This window comes from Trematomus bernacchii, unplaced genomic scaffold (assembly GCF_902827165.1).
Source record: "Trematomus bernacchii unplaced genomic scaffold, fTreBer1.1, whole genome shotgun sequence".
NCBI lineage: Eukaryota > Metazoa > Chordata > Actinopteri > Perciformes > Nototheniidae > Trematomus > Trematomus bernacchii.
This window is the reverse complement of record NW_022987790.1, coordinates 412,575-424,221: the sequence shown is the minus strand read 5'-3', so window position 1 is coordinate 424,221 and position 11,647 is coordinate 412,575. Positions and strand designations below refer to the sequence as shown.

At 38.4% G+C, this 11,647-nt stretch overlaps 1 protein-coding gene across 1 annotated transcript; it reads right to left on the bottom strand.

The window, feature by feature from the left end:
* Positions 1-656: 656 nt before the first annotated feature.
* On the bottom strand, positions 657-3,067 carry LOC117497639 (nuclear prelamin A recognition factor-like). Its single transcript, XM_034149625.1, has 5 exons — positions 2,923-3,067; positions 2,199-2,271; positions 1,877-2,014; positions 1,527-1,684; positions 657-898 (listed from the first exon to the last, which is right to left on the bottom strand). The coding sequence occupies exons 1-5, from the start codon at positions 3,065-3,067 to the stop codon at positions 657-659; spliced, it is 756 nt and encodes a 251-aa protein (XP_034005516.1).
* Between the last annotated feature and the right edge of the window lie 8,580 nt (positions 3,068-11,647).

The following is an 11,647-nucleotide window of genomic DNA, read 5'->3' as shown; positions in this document are numbered from 1 at the left end:
CATGTGTCTTGTTTACAGGCTGCTTTACAGTCATTTGTTTATTGTCTTCAAAGTCATTTTATCCACATGATTGATGTTTTAGCTTTAATCTAATTGTGTAAATATTTTTATATTCGGGCATCGAGCTATTTGGTCAAAAAAGAATAGTGATATTTGATATAATAAATGTTAAAGCTGCACGATTTGACTGATGCTGCAATTGCGGAGGGGTCATTTTTGAGGTTGGAAAATATATTAAATGTATCATGGTGCAGCCCCACAATACTTCAATTACATTTCTACACATATTTACCCTTTAACAAATATTGTGCATCCTGAAATGTGGATATAAAACTAGTCCAAATTGCATTTTCCATTAAATGCCAACTAATTGTTCAGCTGTACTCCATATTGCCCGACCCTAAACGCCTTGATTTCCCCCTCAGCTGTTTATTGCTCTGTAAATGCACCTCCTCTTCCCTCCTGCACCTCATTGATCTTCTCTAGTATTTTCTGGTTCTCCGGACCCTCGTTCCTCCTCAGGTTTTGGCACAGTTTAATCCTCCATGTTTTTTTAAACACAGACGTCTCCCCCTAGTGTCCTAACGGAGGAACTGCTTCCTGCTCCGACACTTTGTTCTTCATGATAACATGGTCCATCTTCCTCCTCCTCTTCCTCACCACTGCATGTGTGGGGGTTGTGTGTGTGTCTGGCTGCTGTAGTGTGTGTGCAGCAGTGTGTGTGTGTGTGTCGAGTCGTGGCCCTGCAGGCAGTCCCGGTACAGAGTCTGCAGGACGGGGTTCAGCTCGGGCAGGCGGACCGGCAGGCTGCTGTAGGCGTCCTCCATCTGCTGCACCAGAGCTTTATCCACACGGCCCCCCCCATCACTCTCAGCCTGACCCCGGCCGCTCAGACACCCTGCAGCAAAAGAAGGGTGTGTGTTTAAATGTACATACAAAGATGCTTTAAAAACACAGTTTGACATTTTTCAGAAGAAAGTTTCTAACAAGTGTCTAAATAAGACGACTGAACCTCCTCATTAGCCGCCTTTAGCTTAGCGGTGGTGACGTGAAGTCATGTGACCGTGCTGTAGTTCCTTTATAGCCCAACATTAGCCACCTTTAGCTTAGCGGTGGTGACGTGAAGTCATGTGACCGTGCTGTAGTTCCTTTATAGCCCAACATTAGCCACCTTTAGCTTAGCGGTGGTGACGTGAAGTCATGTGACCGTGCTGTAGTTCCTTTATAGCCCAAGCCACCTTTAGCTTAGCGGTGGTGCCGTGAAGTCATGTGACCGTGCTGTAGTTCCTTTATAGCCCAACATTAGCCACCTTTAGCTTAGCAGTGGTGACGTGAAGTCATGTGACCGTGCTGTAGTTCCTTTATAGCCTAACATTAGCTTTTTACTTAAAAAACATTAAGTGCTGTATATGTGCTTTAATCTGAAGGACACCAGTATTTTCTAGACCCTTAAAGGTAGTTTTTGAGGCTCGATCTGACGGGATAACACTTTAATTCTAAAGTCCTGTATGTGGTTGTGTGGTTACCTCCGGGGCAGGACAGCACCTCCACCAGCTGGTATGGAACGCGGCCCTTCCTCATGCGGTGAACCAGAGTCTGGATGTTCCTGAAGCCGTAAACCGCCGCAAACTGTAGCAAAGTTTCCCCGTCGCGCTCCAGAGTCACCTCCTGGAAGTCCCTGTTCCTGGAAGACCAACGAGGAAGAGAAGAGTCTCAGACTGCTGTGTAAGTGACGCCCTACTGCAACCTATACGCTCGTGTTGGATGGCCTTCCCTGACTATAGACTGAAACACTGGCACATCCTGATATATAACGGCTATTTCTTGGTGCTCTTCCTCCCTATCTAAGGATCTACATCTCTCTAGTGTGCCTCACCTCAGAGACTTGTACGTGATCTTCTGAACCTCCAGACCGAACTGTTCTTTCGCAGCGTGTTTGAAAACGTGCTCCAGAAATCCTTCAGATCCTCTGCCCTCGTGCCTCAGCAGCGCCGCGTCTCCAGCCTCACCCAGCCTGCAAACACAGTATTTTATATATACTAAATACATGTATATATATATACTGCACACTCCTAAAAACAGACGTGGTGAAATACTCTGAAAAATGTAATATTCTACGAGATTTAAAGTGCAAAAACAGCACAGAATATTGAGATTTCTCTTCTTGTAAATTCATGATAACCAGTGTAAGTACTCACACGTGGTCCAGTGGAACTGAGTCCAGCTCCTCCACTGACACCTTCCTCTGCTCCATCAGGTGATAGATCTCCCCTGGAACACCAAATATTAAAATCAATACATACACACTACTACTACTACAACTACTACTACTACTACCGCAACTACTACAACTACAACCGGTACTACTACTACTACTACAACTACTACAACTACTACAACCGGTACTACTACAACTACAACTACTATTACTACTACTACCGGTACTATTACTACAACTACTACTACTACAACTACAACTACTACTACTACTACAACAACTACAACTACTACTACAACTACAACTACTACAACAACTACTACTACTACTACTACAACAACAACTACAACTACAACTACTACTACTACTACAACAACTACAACTACAACTACAACTACTACTACAACAACTACTACAACTACTACAACTACTACTACAACTACAACTACTATTACTACTACTACCGGTACTATTACTACAACTACAACTAATACTACCACTACTACTACTACTACTACTACAACTTGTACTTACATTATACTACTACGTACATTTGATATCCAACTCCTTCAGCCTACTTTCAGCTAAAGACACCATTAAACTATTCAAATATTCAGCTTTTTCTGCATTTTCAGCCGAGTTCAGCAACACATTTACGCAGCTGACAGCATTCACAGTTGTTATTGAGATGGAGGTGAGTGTACCTGAGGTGAGGACACAGCCCACGTCGCGGCTCTCCAGCAGGCCGTTGTAGAACTCCTCTCTCACGGCCTCCAGCTTCTTATCGAAACACGGAGCCACCAACACATGAATGCTTACCTTACCGTTACTAAAACAGTAGTTACCCATTAACTAATGATTACCTCACTATTATCTTACCATTAGTTAAGCAGTTTAACAAACAAACAAACAAACAAACACTGTTGATGACAATGACGGATCTCCAGCCACTGAAGTTTTACATTTTTATTCAAACAAGGATGAACATAAAAAAAATAAAAATAAAAATAAAAACGACTTTTTATAAAAAAAAACTAAAAACAAGTGCAAAGCAAAAAAACATCCATTCCTTCCTCACTTCCCCTTTGGATTAATGGATAATAGTCCTCCATTCGTCTTTAAGTCCTGGACATTCCCCTCTAAATGTTGGTCCTTTATGGCAGACTTGCACATCTCCGAGAAACGAAGAAGGGTTTCCCCCTTCTTCAGTGTTCCCCGGATATCTTGGAAGATGCCCGGGTTCACAGCATGGAGTTCTGCAATTCCTGCAGTGTCGGCAATGGTTTTGCGGTCCACTCCTACCGCTCTGTAAGTCGCCGTTTTATTGTTGCCCTTGTTTACCGCCTCAAGAACACGCTTGTAGCGGGTTATGGCGTCTTCTGGGGTCAGGACTGAAACAGAAAAAAAGACAAATATTTAACTATTTAACAACAGTACTTTGTTGTTACCTATCCTAATGATGTCTGTAGTGCAGAAATCAGTTTGGATATGGGTTTATTAGTATTGATAATATTCTTGTACTAGTGTTATATAGTGGTAGTGTAATCCTTACATGCAAAATTGTGTAATGAATTGGTGTAGTGTAAAGGTATTACTAGTCATGTAGCTTTGCTCAAAGTAATGTTTAAATGTTAGTTATTGTGTTTGGGGTGTGTACCTTTATATACAGAAGTTAGGTTTGGGCAATCAGCTCTACTTTTATCCAATCATGTTTAATAGAGATAACTGATAAGACGATCCACACTGTGGATTTAACGCTATATCGAGATTGCTCCGTTTCTAATTTATAACGCATCAATATTGCCAAGTTTTAGCCTGGCATCCTCATGTCTCAGCAGCCTTTAAATGGAACAGTTTGGAGAAGCTGCTTTCCCTGTTTTTAAAAAAAAATCTGACACTGCAGGTTAATGTAAGCGTGCAGAGACCAACAGAGATGGAGTTGTTTGGAAACACTGGTGTCACTCTGAACAGAGCGACATCACAGCATGTTCTGTTTAACATTATAGGCCTACTTATATTCAGGGATGCAAACACACGTATGGTGAAAAAAGAGAGAACTATTCGAAAAAAACAGCGTAATATACCATCTGACAAGGCCTGCGCTATAATGCTTCAATTAACTGGCTATTCTTTAGAATATACTCTGATCAATAGGAGACAGAGATGTTAAGTTACAAATCAAGGGTTTTTATTATTATTTAGATCAGGGGTGGGGAACTTTTTTCTCTCAAGGGCCATTTCAATTTTTACAACTTTCTCCAAGGGCCGTACAAATTATTGAACTCAATTTCTGCTTAAAAATACTAAAATCACAGCCCATTCATTTTCGCCTTTCTTTCATGCTGTGCAAAGAAAAAGCAACCTCTTAATCCAGATATTTTACCATGACTCGCGCATGCATGCATACACGGTTGTGGCATGACCACCAAAACAGAAAGATATGGACACAAGATGTGTGCAAATTTGTTTTTAAATGTTGAAGTTAAATGCATCAATCTGGTGCACTTTGAGAGCAAAATGAAGAGATCTATGGACACATCTCCCAACACCCATATGAAACAGACCTGTAAGCAGATTTCTCTTTTTCTTTATGGATATTTTACAAATCACTCCCCTTTTAAACTGTATTCTTGTTATTTAAAAACATTTTTTTGTTACTGTCAAAGTATACCTGTTTTTCATTTAGTCTCTTTTTTTTATACAACTATAATGATCATATCAAGGTGTGCCTTAACCTCACTGAGCTGAGGTTATTTGAGCCTCTCAGTCTGTCAGGAGAGAGCTCTCTTCCACCTGGTTGTAGAAAAAGCTCTTTATAGCTAGCTAGCTAACCAGATGCTAATAACAACAGATCGCCAATGGGCTTACAACTAAAGACACAGCCACGCAAAAACTGCGGCATGTATAAGGCATCCTTATGGGTACTGCAATATTTGAAGTGCTGGAGCGGCGTTCCGTTGTCCGTCAGTCTGTGAGTCGGACCCCCCAAAACGAAAACTCTTCGGTTCTCCACGAATTACACAAGTCACCCAAATCAGCGTTAAAAGGTTAGCCTGTTTTAAAAAAAAACAATGCTGTGTTAAAATAAAATACTCTCGTTTCTAGCGCCCTAATGTCATTTACTTATTTAACAATTTAACTAATTTAACCCATAAGAACCCAGACCCATTTCTACTTTTGGGGAAATTAAGGGGAATATAATTTAGACTAAATAGACCACATTTCTGACAATGTCACATTGAACTTTAATGGTAAAGTAACTCTTATTTATAACTTAATGATTTTTGATTTAAATTTGTTTGAACATTCTTTGAATTGAAGAATAAAGAATATATTAACTAAATATAATTGGATCAGCTAAATTAACTGAGCAGATCATAATCATATTTCTAATTGTGACATATGTGTTACTCCAGATTTACTGTGAAAGTTTAAGGTCAATGTCCCGATGTGACATCAGTGTCACAGCAATTTTTATCTAATTTGTTTCATATCAATTTGATCAAGAAATGTTAACAGGTTAAATGTAACAAAGGACATGTTATGTAAGCATTTTAATTCTTAAATGGCTTGATTTGTACCTTTAGCAACCAAAAACAAGCCTCTGAAATGTAGCTAGTTCTGTCACATGTGTTAGCCCGGCATATGACCCACCAGACTGTTCAGGGTGTGTCACTTAAGGACTTTATGAGATAAAAACAAGTCTAAAGCTGTATAAGGAACTTTACAGAACATTTAAATGTCATGTAAGCGCTTTGAGCTCCAGGAAGGGGCTTGTGGAAATGTAATGTATTATTATTATTATTATTATTATTATGTAACAACTGTGTCACGGTGGGTCCTCGTGGTTTAGCGAGCAACCTCAAATCAGATAGCACAGAACAAAAAGTGTAATACATGTGTCAATTGAGATGATTTCGCGAAGCAGTGTTACTAATTTTTCAAATAAAACAGACATTTCAATTCATACTTACATTCTGACAACAAACGCTTGCGGGACCCCATCTTCTTTCGTTTGCTTCTCCTCATGTCCATTTTCAGCCGAGATGCACGTGACAGGCTCATGGCCAATCGTAGCACGTGAATGCTATGAAGGGGCGTGTCTTACGTAGTGCTCCAGCCGGATCCCGATTTGCAGCGCATTAACACTTTATTACGGTTTAATATTTAATTGTATATCAGTGAAGATACAGAAGCTGTGCTTTGTCAATTTAACAAGGAAGATGAAATACCTGATTAAAAAACATCAAAAACTATTGGTTTGAATCGTGTGAACAAGAAATGAGGATCAGGGTGCTAGTGCGCTAGTGCGCTCCACGGCGGAGTTCGCTGTGCTTCAACTTCCGGTCTGGCCCGGCAGCGGCAGCACATCTTGAACTATGCTGGGTGTTAGGGTTTGTGGACGGGCCGCAGTAACGCAGTAGTAACGCCGCAGTAGTCTATGGTTTTAGGTTATCATGACACTGCACACCAAACAGACTTTTAATGAAAATGGAATTGCTTCAAGGAAAAATGAAATGCAAACTCTGCAAAAAGAGGAGGAAACTGGAGAAACACTCAAACGTCGACGGACTGCAGTGGTAAGTCTTACATTTTTAGCACGGGTTTTAACGATGACTTCCTCTGTTTACTGATATGTAATGTAAAGTAAACAGATATGGTTCTAAACTGTATTGAAGTAAACATGTATTATTTTGAATTGTATTTTAGTGAACATGTATTGTTTGAACTGTTTTAAGTAATCCCATATATAGATATTGTCTTCTCACTTACAACTCACTGACCCAGAGATCCTGTTACACACACATACACCTCCTTCCACCAGCACACACACATATTCTTTTCAAGGTTCTTTCTGGGCATCAATATATCTGTGTACAATGTTTGGTTGTCTGGGAAAGAATAGTAATATTCCTTGGGAAAGTAAAGGAGTGAATATCGGTGCAGAGATAAGATTGACTCTGTCTTTGTGTACTTCCGAATCTCACGCTCTGCTCAGAAGAAAACATATTTTTTCCCAGAACTCTGATTCGCTGTGTTGGACCCGACCAGAAGTGAATCCAACCAGTAAAAACACATGGGGGAGTGAGCAGCTCACACAGCTCCTCCCCACGGACTCTCTGATTCGCTTCGGAGTAAAATGGGAAGGAAGAAGTAAACACATCTCCGCCCCAAAATATGAATATGAATACTGTTGTTTATGCATGTAAAATGCTTCCTGTTTTCTGACTGGCTGGTCCCGATACCTGTATCGCACAGCAGTGGAAATTGAAAGTCCGGAGTACTCTGTAAACTTGTATACGTGTTTTGTTTCTTACAAGTAAAATCAGATTATTGTTATAACCTTTATTCCGGTGTTTTTAATTCCTTTTTTAATAAATATAACCAGCCTCATCTAACGAACGGCGCGTAGCGGAGGGGGGCTTTAAGCCACCATCCAAAGTATTTGCTACAACAAATGTTACAAAGATAAGTTCTTTATCAGGAAAAAAGGACTAGGAATTTACGATTTGTCTTTTGTAGGAAGTGCCGACGTAAAAAACACCGAGGGAAAACGACGAAGAAGTCAGTGAGGTGTTTGTCCCTGTTTGAGAGGAGCAAATTATCCTTGTTCAGCTGGATGAAATACATTTACAGGTAATATTAATTCATCAATAATATTAGTCATTTCCTCAGAGCACAGCAAATGAATGCCTGTAAGTATTACGTTTATTTTAAGCATGTTGACTGTTGTTTAACATTGCCGATATCTAAATGCTAATTTCAGTTAGCGCGTCAATTCCGTTATGCATTATATGTTAGCATTGAGCTAGCGGGGTCAGTGTATGTTTTGGTCATTGGATTTTCTTTTCACAAATGGGTATTCAAAAACAAAAAACGACTGGATATTTAATTTTCGTTTTAAAATTGAAAAACTAAAATTGAAATACAAGGCGTTTTTCTTTATCATGGTCAAAAACGGATTTACTAAACTTAAAAAACGGGATGATTTTCATTTTCTACTTCTCAAAACAAAAACAAAAATCACTAGAAAACAGAAACAAAAAAAAACTGGCCGTTTTTTCATATTCTGCTACCGGAAGTTACCTTACAAAATCAGAGCGCAGGCGAAACTCACGGAACTGATTTCAAAACAAAAGCACTCGTAGGCTATGCTAAAATCACACTTTGAATCACTACAGTATCCTGTTGAAGGAACTGTGATTATTATAAATAAGGAGAATTTAGCGATCACAATGAAAACGGCCAAGACTCACTTTGAGCCCAGAAAACGAACGTTATTAAGGGCTGTAAATATAATAAGCCTATGTCTAAAATGGACAACATTGTTAGGAGATTTAAACTATACAGCGATTCTGCACTGCGGTCAACTCAGCCGTCTCTCGAGTTTGTTATTATTTGTTCTGTCATTAGTTATTCGTGAGATTGACACTGTTGGACTAGGCTAGTAGTGAAACTACTCCCACAAGTACTATGAAGTACTTACTGTGTACTTTTGAGTAATGCTCTGTCAATGTCCCCTCCTGAAAACAAGAATGCATGTTTCTCTGCTATTTTGAATCAGCGTTAAAACACCTTTCTTCCTGAGACTGATATTGTTGGACACAAGATAGTATGGTAGACATGATATCAGCAATACTTCCAGTCAGTACTCCAGCAGCAGCATTTTTACCCCTTGGAAAGTCTTTAGAGTCTGGCCTGGATAGCTGGTCCCAACTCCTTCAGCACACTGACACACTCTGTCTGACACACCCTCTTATGAAGCTGCTGTCTTTTAAATAGGATTATTTCTCTGCTCCTAGTTCATTCCTCGCAGATTCTTCCATCAGTCCCAGTCATTGCATGTCAGTCAATAGAGCTTCGAAAAATGTGTGCAATTCAACAAAATGTTTTTTTGTGAGTGAAGGCCAGAGCTAATTTATAGATGGTTTGATTGTGTAAAATAAATCCACATCCTCCTACTAAACATATTTTATTTACTTTTCCATGTTATACTTATATACTTACTTGTATTACAACATTTGCATGTTGAACTACATGCTGGATATCTTCCCCAGCCTCAAGGAAACACAATAAAATAAATGGAATCACAATTAAAAAAATGGATAAAAATGTTTAAAATTAATAATGTTGTGTGCAAACATTTCAAATTAAAATATAAAATGAAAAAAAGTTTACTTTTGAAATGATTTCTCTCACAAAAACCTTTCTAGAATTATAGTCCAATTATTTAAAAAGTTTTAGTCAATATACGTTTTTTCTGCCTAAAATAGTTTAAAATTGAACGTAAACTATATCAAACACCACATCCATGGCAATTAACCAATTTTTGCCCCGCTATTTAAATTGACTTTGGTTGAAAGTTAATAACAATATTGATATTATATAGATATATAGATATATATATATAGCATATCATTGGTGCAGTCTTTCTGAACACTTTTAAAATAAAATACTGCAAATGAACAATATTTTTAATGTTCTGCACAGATAGTGCCTTAACTTGAATTTGAAAACACGTGGCAACTTTATTAATACAGCAGATGAAAAGATTTGTGGAAGGATAAATTCTTCATGGGCTTCAATGGCTCTCATGATTATTTCTCAGCCGCTAGTTCATTCCTCGCAGATTCTTCAGTCTCATCAGCCTCATCCTTCCATCAGTCCCAGTCAACGCCTCCAGCACACTTCCAGTGTCTGACTCCATATGATATTGTCCTGATGCTGTAAGGGTGATGCCCCATGATCACAAAATGTGTGCCAAGGACTTTATGTCTGTCATTAATATTACACATCACCCATTATAAACAGTTTTCTTTCATTTTTTCTCTTCTCTTAACTGAATAGTCCTGTCTTTAAGTATAATACAATGTAAAGTCCTTTTCCTGCACCATTTTAAGGCTTCAAAACAGGCAATTGTACTGTATGTGTTTGGAGAAATGACACAATCAATGGCCCAGAATTGTACTTTATAAACTATGAATCTTGTGGTGCTTGAAGAAATACAGACTGGTTAAGCCGGCCAGGTTATATATATGCCTTTTTTCGAGCCCTTTTTTGCAATATTTATTCAAATGTCACTAGTTATTTAAACAAACCACTATCTGAGGATACAAGCAACCATAAAACACCCTTTATCTAAAAGACAGCAGCATCATAAGATGCGTTTTATCCATAGACTGTATATATAAAGGTTTTACCTTTACCCATGGATGCACAATAAGAACGGACCCATATCGCCTTACCGTTTGGGTGTTCAGAGCAGAGCTCCCTGTTGGAGCGGCAGAGCGTGATGTGAACAGAAAAATATTTCTGTCGCAATATTATTTAAGGAATCGTTGAGCTAGCTAACTAGCATACATTGTCACTATCTGCTAACATTAGCTTTAGCCTTCGTTTTCTAATAGTTTTTTTTCATAGGCTATAAACAGAGGTGGTATAAGTATATATCTTGTACTTGATTAAAAGTAGAAGTACTCAGATCTTGTACTAGAGTAAAAGTAGAAGTACTCAGATCTGTACTAGAGTAAAAGTAGAAGTACTCAGATATTGTACTTGAGTAAAAGTAGAAGTACTCAGATATTGTTGAGTAAAAGTAGAAGTATATTGTCTTTGTAGGAAGTGCCGACGTAAAAAACACCAAGGGAAAACGACGAAGAAGTCAGTGAGGTGTTTGTCCCTGTTTGAGAGGAGCAAATTATCCTTGTTCAGCTGGATGAAATACATTTACAGGTAATATTAATTCATCAATAATATTAGTCATTTCCTCAGAGCACAGCAAATGAATGCCTGTAAGTATTACATTTATTTTAAGCATGTTGACTGTTGTTTAACATTGCCGATATCTAAATGCTAATTTCAGTTAGCGCGTCAATTCCGTTATGCATTATATGTTAGCATTGAGCTAGCGGGGTCAGTGTATGTTTTGGTCATTGGATTTTCTTTTCACAAATGGGTATTCAAAAACAAAAAACGACTGGATATTTAATTTTCGTTTTCAAATTGAAAAACTAAAATTGAAATACAAGGCGTTTTTCTTTATCATGGTCAAAAACGGATTTACTAAACTTAAAAAACGGGATGATTTTCATTTTCTACTTCTCAAAACAAAAACAAAAATCACTAGAAAACAGAAACAAAAAAACTGCCGTTTTTCATATTCTGCTACCGGAAGTTACCTTACAAAATCAGAGCGCAGGCGAAACTCACGGAACTGATTTCAAAACAAAAGCACTCGTAGGCTATGCTAAATCACATTTGAATCACTACAGTATCCTGTTGAAGGAACTGTGTATTATAAATAAGGAGAATTTAGCGATCACAATGAAAACGGCCAAGACTCACTTTGAGCCCAGAAAACGAACGTTATTAAGGGCTGTAAATATAATAAGCCTATGTCTAAAATGGACAACATTGTTAGGAGATTTA